Source organism: Andrena cerasifolii, chromosome 9 (assembly GCF_050908995.1).
Source record: "Andrena cerasifolii isolate SP2316 chromosome 9, iyAndCera1_principal, whole genome shotgun sequence".
NCBI lineage: Eukaryota > Metazoa > Arthropoda > Insecta > Hymenoptera > Andrenidae > Andrena > Andrena cerasifolii.
This window is the reverse complement of record NC_135126.1, coordinates 10,171,670-10,186,873: the sequence shown is the minus strand read 5'-3', so window position 1 is coordinate 10,186,873 and position 15,204 is coordinate 10,171,670. Positions and strand designations below refer to the sequence as shown.

General features: G+C 48.3%; 2 protein-coding genes across 2 annotated transcripts in view; one reads left to right on the top strand and one right to left on the bottom strand.

Moving 5' to 3' along the window:
• The window catches only part of LOC143373398 (uncharacterized), a 163,943-nt gene extending 156,732 nt beyond the window's left edge, over positions 1-7,211 (bottom strand). The window contains exon 1 of the transcript XR_013086458.1: positions 6,860-7,211. The gene's annotated coding sequence lies outside the window, so the exon portion shown is untranslated. The remainder of the gene's footprint in view (positions 1-6,859) is intronic.
• The window catches only part of Ephrin (ephrin), a 52,757-nt gene extending 40,903 nt beyond the window's left edge, over positions 1-11,854 (top strand). Inside the window, exons 4-5 of the mRNA XM_076820621.1 lie at positions 2,591-2,896; positions 5,820-11,854. Of these exons, the coding sequence (XP_076676736.1) occupies positions 2,591-2,896; positions 5,820-5,977 (464 nt within the window). The 3' untranslated portion in view covers positions 5,978-11,854. The remainder of the gene's footprint in view (positions 1-2,590; positions 2,897-5,819) is intronic.
• The last annotated feature ends 3,350 nt before the right edge of the window (positions 11,855-15,204 follow it).

Genomic DNA, 15,204 nt, shown 5'->3' with positions numbered 1-15,204 from the left:
TCCACTATTTCATTCTAGCCTCGGCCTCTCCTCTCCCCAATTCGTTCCAACCATCCTCCTCCCGACACCACCCCCGCCACTTCCTCGGCCCCGCGCTACCACCAGCCCCGCCGACACTCGCCACAGACGATTCATGCGCCGTAATGACTAGCTATTTCGCTGCCCGAGAACTCTGAACTCTTCGGCGTGTCGGGCATTCAAGATTCCACGGGACTCGGCCTCGAAATCCCAGCCGCCTCGGCGGTTTCTGTTACCCGCGGTCCACGCGAGCGCCAGCGACCGCCGCTGCCTACGATTGCTATCGCGCCGGCTGCGAACCGCGAGAAATGTTAATCTCGCGGAAAATTTCAGGCCTTCCCCCTTGCCGCGGGGCTACCGGTGAAAGACGTTCGCGCGGGCAATTAGCCAGTGAAAATGGGGAATTAATTCCCGATTTTATTCTACCCGTGCAGTGGAAGGCGGTACATACCCGTTGCTTGCTCGAGGGAATGAATTTCGACCTGACGCTGCGATAAATCGAACCCCCTCTGGCCTCAGTGGTTGAAGGATTTTAGATGGTAGCTGGAAGAACGTTTTACTTTGCCCACCGCCTCGATTACTGATTAAAACTCGAGGACTGAATTAATCCACTAATACGCGTAGAAGTTTCGCGACCAGCTGGCTCGCATCGCCTAATACGGAGACATTATCCGTGGACGATTTAACGCGTCTTCTATAGAAATCATTCTTATGTAACGCGGAAGCAGCAGCCCCCTCGTTCTCATAGGGTTTTTGCCACATTGGGCGCGTCGCGATCGCGAACTCCTCGTATCGAGTTTTTACCCGGCGTTTACGGTTATAACTGTAACGATCCTATTATTATGTAGGATGATCGTGCACGCAGCCGTCGGTGGCGATTAAATAAAATTTAACGGGCGCAATCATAGCGGGGTCGGTCTATTTCGATTCGAGGGCCGCTTTAAAATGCCGGGGCGCGCCCGTTGCCTCTCTGTGCGCGCGGGTAATTGAAATCGATGGCGATTTCACGGGCACGTTTACGGCTGGACGTCGACGGGGGCGCGTCCACGCGATCCGCCGGGCTCTGGGCCGTGCTGGAAATTACGCAAAACCGAGGGAACGGTGCACGGTGAAATCGGAATCGCGCGGCGTGGCGCGATCCTAAATCATCCGAGTGAAACCGCGCCGCGGTGGACGTCGTTGTTCCGCGTAACAACAGTAATCGAGAGCCGCTGGAAATTGCGGGCGACTCGCGGACGTGGCGTAAAAAATCCAGGCAAGATTGCGCGCTCAGATTGAAGCCCAGTTGCCATCCGTGGCGTTCGTCTCGTTGAGAGGAGACATGGAAACGTTGACGAGCTTTGTAGCTACGTGGTTTGGTGTAGGAAGATACCGGAAAATGGGGGAACATTGTCAGCAGGGGATAACATTGGCACCTATACGCATGAACATATAAAGTCGCATTCGAGATCGAGATTTTAGGTACTCAGTTGTTTCAACGTTTGCGGTTAGATATCCAATAATCGCCCGTCAAATAGATAACTTTGTCACGTTATACATTATATTATTAATAACATTAGATCGCAAAAATGCCTAGATCTTATACAGCGACTACCGGGAAGAGGAAGTATAAAGCATTTATAGATTCCGATCTCGATAAAGCTTTAGCTGATGTTAGAACTGGAATGTCTCAACAGCAAGCTAGTAAAAAATATAATATAAGTAGAGGTACTATTCAAAACCATTTGAAACGTTCTTGTACCAAGCGTGTGGGGCATCCAACTACTTTAAGGACCTGACTGGGTGCAATGCATAACGTGTCGTCAGTGGGTCTGCGGAACTTGTAATCGAGGAACCGAAACAATTTCTTATGAATATCCAGTCTGTCTGGATGACGATTAGATTTTAGTTGAGATGTAAAAAATACAATAAATTAAACAAATTTAAGTGTGAATGTATCTAAAGGTTGGAACCGACAGGTCCAGTAATTTAGTCGAGTAGCGAGTGATTTAGTAATTTACGATTGTTTTATTAAACTACTCGACTAAATTTTAATATCCACACACGAAAAATGATTAAATTATTTGCTAATCTACTAAACTACGTGTCTGAACCAGTCTTTACTGACTTCAGAGTAGTAAACCTTAACCTGTTACTGCTATTTATATGATGCGCCAATGTTACCCCGCACCGGCTGGTATTTAACATGTATTAAAGAAGAAACTGACTAAAATTGTATGCATTTTAACACTTGTAGTACAATCACGAAACATGCAATGTTATTATAGGATACTTAAAGCAACCGTAAACATTTTAATTTTTACCTTATATAACAAATCGTATGAAAAACCTGCCAATGCTCCCCCATTTTACGGTATGCTACGGAATTTTAGTTAGGTTGTTCAATATCGATCTTGGGAAATAATGTCCCGTCTACCTGCTCAGCTTCGTCCAAGAGTTAGCCCCCCTCTGGTATACCTGTGTCGCGCGACATTCATTGTCATTCTACGCGGAGAAGAGAGCCTCTAATACTCTAATCTCCGTGCCCATCTAATTTCTGTCCATTCTAATCCCCGTGCCCGTGTGTTTGCAGCCGCATCCGTGACCAGCAGCACCGTGCCAAGCAGCAGCTCGACCAGCACCGCCGTTTTGGGTGGAGGTGCCGCTGGCATGCCACCCCCGCCACCACCGAGCGTCCTCAAGGGCGGAGATCGATTCTACCCAGGGGGCAGCATTCATCATCATCACGATCATCATCAACCGGCCACGGCGGCGCCGACCCTGCCCCACGTGCCCCCTCCGGCTATCTACCCCGTGCATCCGCATCAGCCTCCGATTCACAATGGACCGCCGTCTTCCTTGCCGCCCAAGACCTCGATCGGCCAGAAGAAGAAGAACAGTACGTATACAACTTGCCACCTGCTCCCTTCAGCCGCGAAACGAGTTTCTCGATGCCCCTCGCGACCATTATCTCGGCCGACGGATTTTCCCCCCGCGACGATAGCGTCGATATTAATTGTCGAATAGGAGGGCTCTAGCCGAGCTACGCGTACCGGCTCTGTAGGAGCAGAAGAGTTACTAACGACCTCCGTCGGTCGTTTCTGAGAAACGGGTATCTAGGTGTTCGTAGTAACCACTACGCCGACCAACAGTCTCTCCACTGACGATGATCCCCACGGTATTGATTGCAACACGGTGGGATCCTGTGGAATTACGAGAATTGGGGATGTGGGAGTTGTAGAGTCATTCGGCGATAAGCGTGGCCTACTGAGAAACGAGTCGCTGAAGATATTCTATGGACGATTACCTCGATATCAATCGGGGGACCGTGGGAGGCCGTCGATTAACGCAAATTAAAGCTACGGTGCTGTCCCTCGATGCCTCTTCCGAGCGCTATCTCCGTCAATGGACTTTTGTGGAACGAAATCGAACCGCTTGTCGAAATTCGAATATACGGGCCGATGCTAATTAACCCGTTACTCTATGGCAGGCCTGTCCAGGGATTTGCTCGCACGAGCAACTGCGAGTTGGCTCTTCGCTCTCGAATGCAGCGAGCCAGGCCCCTCGCGCCCCTCAACAGCGAAAGATCCTCGTGGTGGGGCAGAACCGTCGCTCTGGCCTTCGCTCGCAACCACCCGCGGTTGCTCTTCGAAGGCAAGAGCAAAAGTTGGACAGGCCTGATCTATGGGGTCGCTATGACTGTCGGTAATGATAGCCGATCGCTTTCGCGGGCAATTGTTGCTTTGGTCCGACGTTTGGTTTAATTATTGATAACGGAAGCCTCGGTAATGAGAGAAATCGGAGCCGGCGACGGCCGGAATGATGCAGGCAAAGGAGTTCTCGCTAAGCGTATCGCGGGGATCAAGTCCCCCCGACCAGGTAGCAGGCTGCTACCTCGCGTTTGGGATTGCGCCGCGCTTAGTTTAAGGTGTCTTTAATCGTCCCTTCCTTTTTGGCGGGACTGGTAATTATTACTTTGTACCGAAATTACTGTTGCATAAAATTAAGATAAACCACTCGTCCCCCGACGACTTTACTGCTCGTTATCTTATGTAAATCTTTCGTTCGTAGGGAGAATTGCCGGGTTGCGACGGAGTTCGTTATTAGCGCCGCGTAATTGATATTTCTCCTTTTCGAGACGGGTCGCATAGTCGCGCGGATCTCTCCTCTTTCGCTCCCCCGGTGCCTACCTCGCAGTTAGACGAGGTAAGGAGCACCGAGCCCCGATCTGCCCTTCGGTCATTAAATTACCGTTACGTAGTTGAACGCCAACGGTCCATTGCGTGACGAACAATCATTTTACGTAATTCATTCCGCTTATCGCTCGGTCGCATTAAGTCAGATAAAGTAAATAACGAGCAAATAAATTTTAATGAGGCTTAAAATTTTATCGCCCCTCCCCGGTGTCTTGTTCTACTTATTACGGCCGCGGCTCGGCTGCCCGAGCAAAATTACACGAGAAAGAGTGATTATTAAAAAACGTCCGTGCATCGGCTCGCCGCGCGTGAAGCCTCGGGAGACACGGGGGACGAAACGCGCGCGTCGCGTCGGTGTCGTTGCGATCCAAAAAATTGCTACTCACTTTTACAGTGGGAAAGGAAACCGTGCGCCGAGTCGAAAATAGGGGAGCGTATCGCCGGTATTGGAATTCAATTGTAATTGGATATTGGATAGATTGGCGATATCTCAATTCGTTCTCGATTCCGAACGGGAAAAAGTTGGGTAGCCGATAGATTGCCAGTGTCGACGCGAACGATAGAATGCCAAATAGAGGAATTTTAATAGACGAAGGGGCAGCTCGTTAACGCGCGTGCCAGATGGAGAACAGTGGAACGAAAAGGAGAATTGAATTCGACGATCTCCCGACAACCATCTGTCGTCCCGCGGCTCGCCGGGCCGGGCCTCTCGCCCTTCTTATGCCGACACCTACGATAATTCGACTTCGAAATGCACCGCGGATGCTCGCATTTGCATCTCGCCGATCGGCCGGGCACGGCCATTAACGAGGCTACCGCGGTGGATAGCGGTGCGACAGGGAACTCGTGTTCCCAAGCTGTCGAATTGAAATTACTCGAGCAGCCCTGCCCTCTTTCGCCCTCTGGTAATAATCATTCGACTTTCCGGTGGTATCGAAGTCGCTCCCAAAGTTTCATTTCGCTTTTTCGAATGATAAAATCTATAGGCCCCCGATTAATGTACAAAAAATGACGGAGGTACTTTTGAGTACTTTTTTTAAAAACTTAAATCAAAGATAATAAACACTCAACGTACAAAATTGGGAAAAAATTGTTGATATTACCAAAAAAATTTCGGCAGCTTGGAAGATATTATAATACTAAACGTAACTTATAAAAATCAAATTAATCAAGATGAACATTCGACAAATATCACGTGCTTAATGAAATGCACTGGAAATTGGAATAAACTTCAAGCCTCGTTTTTTACAACAAATTAAAAAATTCAGTAAAAATTGTGGTTGGTATTAAAATCTACGTTCCTTAATTAGTATTTTAAGATATAATAAGCTACGAGTTTTAGACTCCAGTTTTCATACTTTTATTCATTACGCGTCACACTGTGGGTGGAATCGAATTGGGGCTTCTGTGAATCACTTCCTCTCGAATCCGCCGGATAGTTTATTCCAGTAAATTGAAAACCGCGTTAGTTTTTACGCAGTTTGAGTCATGGAAATCTGCATCGGATCTACACGTAACCGAAGCAAATCAATGATCTCGTTAGATCCCTGAGCAATCCCTAATTTAAGAGATCTCTCTATAATGAACCCGCAGCTACTTAATAATGAATTCTCCTTTTGCCAACAGAGGAATATTCGGACCACCCGAACGAAGTGGTGAAGAACGAAGAATTGACCTACAACGGGGCGAGTTCCAGCCGGGTTCACACTTGGCCCAGCCAGCTGGTGGTGGTGCTGACCGCGAGCCTGCTGATCAGCGCGATCCTGCCGCAGTTACTGCGGTGAAGCGATGGCAGTGCCGACGAGAACGTATATCCCATACGTCGAAACCCCTTTTTCTGTGATTATCCTACGTTTAATTAATTTCTTGAGGCACGCGCGCACACCCGCGGGCGCGCGGCCGCCCCTCGATCGTGAAAATAAAACGCGCACGATTTATGGTCGGACTGCCTCGAGAGAATGAACGAGAAAGCTTAAAAATCCAGGAGGAAGAAGCGGATGGAAACAAAAAGTTAAAAAAAAAAGAAATCGAGGAAGAGGAGCGAGAGCACGAGAGAGGAACGACGAGCGAACCCGTCGAGAGAAGAGACACACGCACGGCACACGAGCAGCAACGCCATATTAAACTATTCAAACGCAGAATGAAGAACGAAGACGTAGATAGTAAGATTTACAAAGAGGCGAGGAAAAAGACGAAACGCGGAGAAAGCGCTACTACTAGACACTATTATAGTATGCCCACTATTATCACTACTATAAATGGTAGTCGTATTGGTTGTCCTTCTTATCATTACGCTAATTCTAGGTATTTATTCGAAATACGTGAACAAGATGGCGATGTCGCGAACAGCGTGCTAACTATCCCCGAGCAACGGTGCCACGCGACGCCGGACGAAATTCCGTCTGCTAACCACGATTATTCCTTTCGCACTCCCGCTCGCGTGAGAATCTCTAGAATTCCGATCGTATCGTACGACCGACAACGAATTTCATCGACGAACGATCCTCCGCCGCCGAGTCCCCACCGCGACCGTCTACATTCGCGAAAAGTGCCACTTAATATCGCAGCCTACAAGCAATTCGAATCGATCTGGACGTAGCCCGACGCATAACTTAACCAACAAACCGAATGACACGATAGGTTAATTCAATTAACTCGTTACTTACCAATTTTCTTTCCTCCCGATTCTCTGCTCGTGCCACTAAAACGCGCGTTCCACCACTGACTGAACGTTGCACCGGACACTGATTTCGAGAATCGCAATAAGTAATTCCGATAATCGAACGGCTGATCGCGATAATCGGCAGGGAAGCGCTGGGCGACGGTAACGCCATCGCGAGGGACCGTGGAAGACGCGTAGCTGATCGTCGCGAGCGGGATAATTAGCACGCGTGTAAATAAATTCCTAATGAATATGTACAAGTGGCCCACGTCCCTGCTTCGGGGCGAGGGTGATTTAAGAGAGTGCCGTATACTAGGTAAATATCTTATATATGACACACGGGAGAGAGTGCGATGAAGCGTGAGTGAATACGGTTGAAGCGTGAGTGGCTGTGTGTTGCGAAGGCGTGTGCGAACTGAACGCCGTCAGTCGCCGGTCGGATTGCCAGTGTCGCGATACAAAGAGGAACTGTGTTCAACGGCCGGCGAGCTTTTTTTTTTTGGAAGTTCCTGTCCCGGCTGCCCCCCGCGGCCGAGGCAAGCTCGCGAACAGGTGAAGCCTCGTCGGCGTCGATTAATCCGGCACAAGCCTCGCTTCGAACGAATCCGACCATGAGAAATGGCGGGCGAGCGAGCGGGAGAGAGCGTATGACGCGTGCGTGCGAGAGAGAGAGACTGACCGCGGAGCGCGAAAGTTTGAGAGATTTGAAATCTTTTGTATCATAGTTGTACCATACCGAAACTCTATCTATAGATCTGTATTATATTTATTATCCGCTATCATTACGCTACGAATAATCACTCGATATTCTATATTTACTAGTAAAGAAAAAAAAATATCAAATTCAATAGCGAATAAAATTGCGAATTCGGCGGGGTGAAACGACAATTGTGACGCGAGAGAAAGACGAGAATTTCACGAGCCCTGCCGCCATCGAATCAATCGCCGTTCGTTGTTTTCTTATATATAAATATATATATATATATTATATTTTTCATTTCGTTCGGGTCTGCCTCGCTAGTATCGTTGAAATACATACACGAGGGCGCCACTTTCGCGGCAATTTCATACGATCGGTCGTTACGATCGTCGATTCCATTGTATTATCGTTCTTCATACTACACGCATCGTTCTCTTCGGTTGCCCCCAACTTCTCGTTTCTTTTTTTTATACCCTATTTATTGTCCGCCACCGCGCAGACACTTTGGTTCCCATACGCGTACCGATTCACGAGCCCCGCTAACGGACTCGCATTTATTTGTAAAACGTCCACGGGAATACGTGCGTACATGCACGGTGGTCACACTGTTGCGTAACCCGCGCGATCGTTAAAGCTCCGTTCACACTAGCCGCGCAGGCTGTCGACGTTTCTTCTCGTGATCGTTTCTACCGTCACATATACACACACACACAATACTGCCATAGTCACAACGAACATCAGGTATCTTGAACTGAATCGGTATCACGCGTGGTCGTCGTCGTGCGAACGTAATTCTAAGCTTTAAATCGCGTTCCCACCAATGCAGTATTGGTCGCGCGACAACGGCTGCGTCGCGTCACGCGCCTTTACCGCACCTCTCGCTCTAAAAACGGTGAAGCCTATCGTTCCGCGGCACACGATGGAATAACGAACAGGATTTCAGGGACGCGAGCGTGTGAACGGAGCTTAATGGGCGCGCGCGGCTGTTTCCCGCGTACGATGGAGAAGGAGCGTTCGAGGATACATGGAAAAGAACGACGGCGAGTGAATTGTTTCGCGTCGGCAAAGGGAGAATGGAGATCAACCGAATGGCAAACTAGAGTAACGAATTATTGTAAATACGAGTATGCGGAGAGAGAGCTAGAGAGAGAGAGAGCGAGAGAGAAATAGGTATATGTCGTGTGAGGCAGAACGAAAGTGAGAAAGGGAGAGTGCGAGGGGGACAGAGCGAGAGAGAGTGAGAGAGAGAGAGAGAGAGAGAGAGACCCCGAATTCCGAATCGTAGATAATAAATGGGAAGAAAATGTATCTTGAAGGCTGCTCGATTGACCGACTCGTTTTCATCGTTCATTGATGGTTCATCGTCCTTAAATGTGCTGTACGCGACACTCTAACCAGTGAGAATCAATGAGAACAGCAACGATCAGCCGGGAATGAAATACGTGTCGAAGGAAACGTCGTAAATAGAATGCGTGTATAATGTTATCCATTACAGTATTGTAAGCCTAAGTATTACATGCCTCCGATCCACGTCTGTTTGTCTGTCTGTCCGTTCGCCTGTCTGTTTACAGTTTGTACTTTTAACGACCCCCCACCCCTCCCCACGTGTTTAATCGCAATAGCAAATCCGTGAAGTCCGTACCTAGCGATCGACGAGGGAAGCAGTCGCGACGATACTCGCCCCACGATTCTCTGATTATCCTTTACGTTTTTTTAACCACCCACCCACCCGGCCCCCGTTCCGTTCCGTTACGTTACGTCAACGAGGGTGTGTCTTCTTTTTTTTCTTTTTCTTTTTTTTTTTTTTTATTAGTTTCTCTAGTCGTAGAATCGTTCGACGAGCTGACCAACCCGCAAATCGAAAGAAAAGGAAGCCCAAAGACAATCACCTTGCACAGTGTAAGAAAACGAAAGCGTTCGAGCCGCCTCCCAGCGTATAGATCAGTTTTGTCCGTAGCGTCACGTTCCCCCCCTAGACGTAATATGTGTCGTCCGTTACCTTTACGATAGAAGCATACTCACTCACGCGATGTACAAAATGTTCGTCTGTGTACAAGAAGTTCGCTTTGCGGGTCTCTCAGGCTTTCTTTCGTTCTTCTTTTTTTTTTTTTTTGTTTTTTTTTTAGTTTCGCAAACGGGACGCGAACACGACACGTTTCGCGCGACCTGAGCCGCGTTCTACGTTTCGACGTACGACACAGGCAGCCGCGGCAGCTTGCGCGCGCTCGCCGGTCGAATCGTGGTTGTATCGTAAGGGCTGCTGCTCCGCGCGGCGAGATATCGATCGTCTCGATGGCGAGTTAATCAGAACCAGGCGGGAAAGCCGTAATCAATTAACATAAATGCAATAGCAATGCAGCAAAGTTTACATAGATCCATGTGAATGGTGCATCATTCTTACGGACGATAGGTGAATACAGTATAACAATAATATAGACTCGAACTCTATCGATAGAAAATAGACAAGGTCACTCACTGCAATTTTACATCTTTTATTTTCTTTCCTTCTCTCGCTTATGTTTCGACCGATCCATCCGCCCCTTTCCGCCCGTCATCGACCTACACGTGAAACGCTGCTCCTCGAGAGATATTTTTTTAACCGCAGACCGAGGGACGACGACGCACTCGTCTTTAAGAGTACTTAAATCGTTAAGTAGCAGGTACATGTAGATACTCGATATTTAGAGATTTAAAGGCACCGACACCGCCGACGGGTACACACGCCAGCTGTACGCGTCGTTCGAACGGTTAATTAGACGGCGCCGCAAGGGTAGCCTTGGTCGTTAAATCGCGCGCGCTTTCGGGCGGGCACCGCGAGGGACGAGACGAGGGACAGCTTTCACGTTTCAAATCCAAAGACGTTCGCATCGATGTTTCCCCACTCCGCCCCGACCTCCAGCCGCGATTTTTGCCGTTCCGTTTCCCGGCCATTTCATTGTGTTATCCTCTCGTGTGCGTGTTCAAGGAACAATGTCAAGGCGGTTAGCGAAATAGATGTCGGAGGGATATACAGCGCGTACTCACTCCCGTTGCGTACGGCGGAAATTGACTTGTTCCTCTCTTCTCGAGACAGAGGGGCAAAGGGGATGAAAGTAGCGACGAGGGGGCGAGGAACAGAGACAGAAATGAGATAGAACAGATGCAATTATATCTATTCCGCGAACGGCATCAGCGCGGCCGCGGGAATAATAGAGCGTGAAATGGGATCGAGATGATTTCGTAGGTACGGTCGTTGTAAATATTAATAAGAAAACGAGAAAAGACGAGTGAAAAAGAATACGGAAGATTACGATCGGTGAAAACGGTAACACGATGAAATTTATATTAAACCGCATAGCAAGTACGAGGATAGGTTTCTAATAACGATTTATTATTAAAAGTGAATGTACGTTGATGTCTAAGATTTTTAACAAGATGGAAACACGCGAAGTGGTTATTAATTAAAAGTATGATTATTACTCATAACCGAGAAACACACAAGTACTAATTAAACGAGAGCCGTTTGAATACAGAGCCACACTTTTAGCCAGGTACATGAATTCTCTCACAGTTGCATATATTAATTTTATAACAGGTACATTACATGACACATACGGGTCGCGGGTCGCGGTGGGCGTACGGGACACCGCGTTATCGTCCGCGAAACCGCTTCGTTATTTTCCTCCGGGCAGGATACACCTCTGTACAAAGTCGACGAGCATTCAGCAATGATATTCGAAAATTCCCAAGGCGATACTACGCTTCTCTTTTGATCAATCCGGGGACAATTGCGTCTCCAATATTAATTCTAATGGCTCGTTAGATTAAAGCACTCGTCCGATAAAATTCAAACCCAGGCGCGACGGAATCATCGAGAAAACACCTCTTCTCCTGTGCACAGCGTCGTTTCGTTTTAAACAGAAAGAAAAATACTGCAACGTTCCAAGGGCCATTTAAGTACGCGGACGTCGTGGTTCAGTTGAACAACGATTAAGAAGAAATAGATACATTGCGCAGGAAATATCGCGGTCCGCGCCCGCAAAACCCGTGACCCTCTTATAGATTGCGTGTGCTCACCTCAAGTATGCACGTTCAGTACAGTACAATCGTTCATTACAAAGCATTACAATACAATTACAAAGTAGCGTAGAGTTTCATAATGGTAGTCCACTTGTAGCGAAATAGTATTTAAAAACAGTCCAAGCAGAACAGAACAGAAAAAAAACCGGAAAAAAGACACATAATCGACAAAAAAAAATTACAGGTAACCATAAACAGACGTAAATCGATCTTCATGAAGTACATGCAAGAAGCCACACACACACACACACACACCCACAGAGTTACACACACGCGCGCGCACGCACACGTATTGGCACACAACGTCGTTGTACAAGCAGAATCGCGGGCACTTGTTCTCGAGAAAGAGGGAGAGATTCGCGGGAGTGGCGATGCTGCGAGCGAAGGATGAAAAGGAAACTATCTAAATGTACACACGATATACACGTTCACTCGCCGCGTACCGTTAACGTACGAACACACAGCGTGCAGAAGCGACGAAGCGGCGCGATTTCGACGGCCACGCGAAGAGTTAGGGGGTGGTAGAGGAAAACGGTACCGACCACTGTCGCGCGCGAACTCGTCGCGGCGTCGCGCGATTTATAATAGGTATATTGTATTATGTATGTCGATATACGGTCGCATATATCGATGGAAAACGAAAGTAAACAGAGGAGAAAAACACTGAGGAGGGAGAGAAAAAAAAAGAGAGAAAGAGAGAGAAAGAGAGGTAACTGGAAAAATTAAATATGCCGGGCAGGGAGACCGGGCGTCCCCTCTACACACGCGTACACGCATCACGAGCACACAGGTAAACACGTACACGGTGCGTCGACGTGGAGCTACGCCGACGGGCGTTTCGTTTTGAAAGTACCTTGCGCGAGTCGTCTCGAATCGTTTAGTACAAAATGAAGAACAGAAACGAAAAGGGAACGCTCACGGAGGAGATGCGTGCGATCCACGTTCCAACACGCGGGTGCCGGACCAGGGTATCGGGCCGCTAGTCCGCGGATTCGGCGAGAGAGCCGGCCTTTCCATTTCTTTACTTGTCCCTTTCCGCGCGGGCCACGGGAGCCGATGGATTCGGGGCGCCGCACCGGGCGAACTGCGCGTTCGAGGAAAAATTTCTAAACACCGGCAGGCATCGATGTTGTTCCTGGTATAAAATTCGTGGCGAGAGAAACGAAGTAGCTTAAGACGATGACACTGCCCGTCGAACTTCGAGGGTGGCTGCGGCCGCGAATCCGTCGGGTCCGCAAAGTGCGCGTATTTTCTGTGCGAATGAGACACGCGAATGATTTCGAAAACTACTTGCCGAAAGAAGCTCTGACGGCAAACGGGAAGGTTTGATTGGCGTTAGACGCGCGTCTTTGAAAGTTACTGTAATTACATTTTAGAGTGTTGTGAGCACGGGTCGCAAGAGGAATCTCGGATTGGCGGGGTCGGCTCTTTGATGGGGATGGAAATTTTTATTGCGATCGCGCGTCGAGCGGTGGAAACGTCCAATCGGCCATTGCGCCCCTGCGCTTTGTAATTGTTTACTTTCCGACGGCGAAACGGTTTAATTGTAACGCACACACAAAGGCGAGGATCCCTCTTTAAACGAGCTCCTCTTGCGCGCCCGTGATACGTCGACTAAACGCGGAACGAATACTGCCATTTTCAATTATTGTCGCCGGTGCCCTCGGATGATCGGCGTTAATCGCCGTTGCCTAAATTATTGTCCGTTGTCCCACGCCGCGGAACGAATGGGAGAAGGGAACAGGCAGTGTGAGAGTGCTGGCAGAACGAAAGCGGATGTCCGGTTCGATCGCATACATTACTAGAATCCCGCGAGTCTTTCGCTAATGATCGTATACGAATCGCTCCAATTCGTTCCACGCTCCATCATGGTCGAAAAGTCGTCCCCGATTAGACCAGCGCGCTACATTCACGGGCAGTACATCTTGCAAAGCACATAATATCCACGATGTATCGAGTATCGACCGAAGCTATCGTTTCACCAATATAGTATTATTTCAAGTATTCATAACGTGTGCCCCTCTATAGAAATACGTAACGAATTCTTCACGCACCCTACACATTACTCTAGAATAGGTATCTTGCGCAGTTAGATTCAGTCGATACGCACCGCGAGTAGAAATAAGGAACAGAATAAATACTGTGGTTTAGGAAACTGTCAGAAAAGGAAGGAGATTATCACCGTGAGCATTCTCGCGAATTCAACCCCGATGCTTTCTCTTCGCGAGTGTCTCCTTTGAATGTCTTAAGGGATGCCCGCGGGAAGATGCCTCCATAAATGTGGACCTCTAGCGGTTCGTTCACCAAAGTACATACGTCTATCACTTCTTATTTCTACTCGTGGCAGTCTGATCGCTTCGTTTTGTAACGTCCAGTATCGATCGAGTACTACGATTATTTACACGTAGACGGAACATATCAATGATCCTCGTTATACCGTAAAAGCATTGAGTGATCCCTCGGGTATCGTATGGTGGCCTGGAACAAATGTTCGTTGGATCGATCGGATATCGTGTGCTTTATGGGATCGAATGTATATAGCGTATACATAACTAGGAAAATTGCGGCGGCGTGTAGTATACGAAATCTCACGATTCGCGATGCCGAGAAGGAAGGTGATTATGTTTCGAGGCGCGTTGCCCGGTGGCTCGCCCGCCGGCATCACGCGACCATGCCACTTGTTTCAATCGATTCGATTCGGGATTTAATTAACACTCCCGCTTCATTCAAGCCTAAGCTTTTTTAGCCGTGTATGCTTCACAGACAACGAATCTCTCGACATGCCAAGCGACTCGCGTCTTATCGAATAGTTTTGCGACCCTTTCCCGATGCGATGGTACCGTCGCGTAGGACAGGACTTACGAGCCAGGCAAAGGGACGTTCAAGAGCCTTCAGGCGCGCTCGGATCAGTTCTTTTTCATGGGCCTGTTATTTAGCCAACTGTTCTACTCGTTTCTAAACAACGATCGCACTGACAATTGAGTTCCCCTCGGACGGCGTTAACCGAGATGCGCGCGATTCAAAGATACGGCGACTTTCGATAGTTAGTTGGTGTTTAATATTAAACTCTCTTGCACTCGAGGCACGGGTTTGATAGAGCATTTTATCAGTCGATAACGTAACTTCTAAATTCTACTCGTTCTTGAGCTTCGACCCGTTTGCAGCCGCCACGCGTTAACCAAAATTTCGCGCGATCTTGTCGCGGCACTGCGGGAGAACGTTAAATCAATTGTAACGCGGTTACAGCAATTGTCTCGCACGCGCGAGTTTGCCACACGATTAAGTTCCTCGCGCTATGTCCGTTTTGCAATCGCGTCGATAAGTCTTGTCTTACGCGCCTACTGCACATCGGCCGCCAAAAGCGACACACCGGGATGCACTCCCTCAGCAAACGGCACTTCTGATCGAAAACGCAACGACGAGCAGATGTACTTTGAAAGAGTTAGTATTAAGTTTCGAGAATTAGCGTTAACCAGTGCCATTTCCGTGCCATTGCTTTCCTTCGCGAGCATTGAGACAGAGGACGATCCTGAATTGAAGCGACAATTTAATTAACAAATTCGACCGATCTGCGAGAGAATTGAACGGAT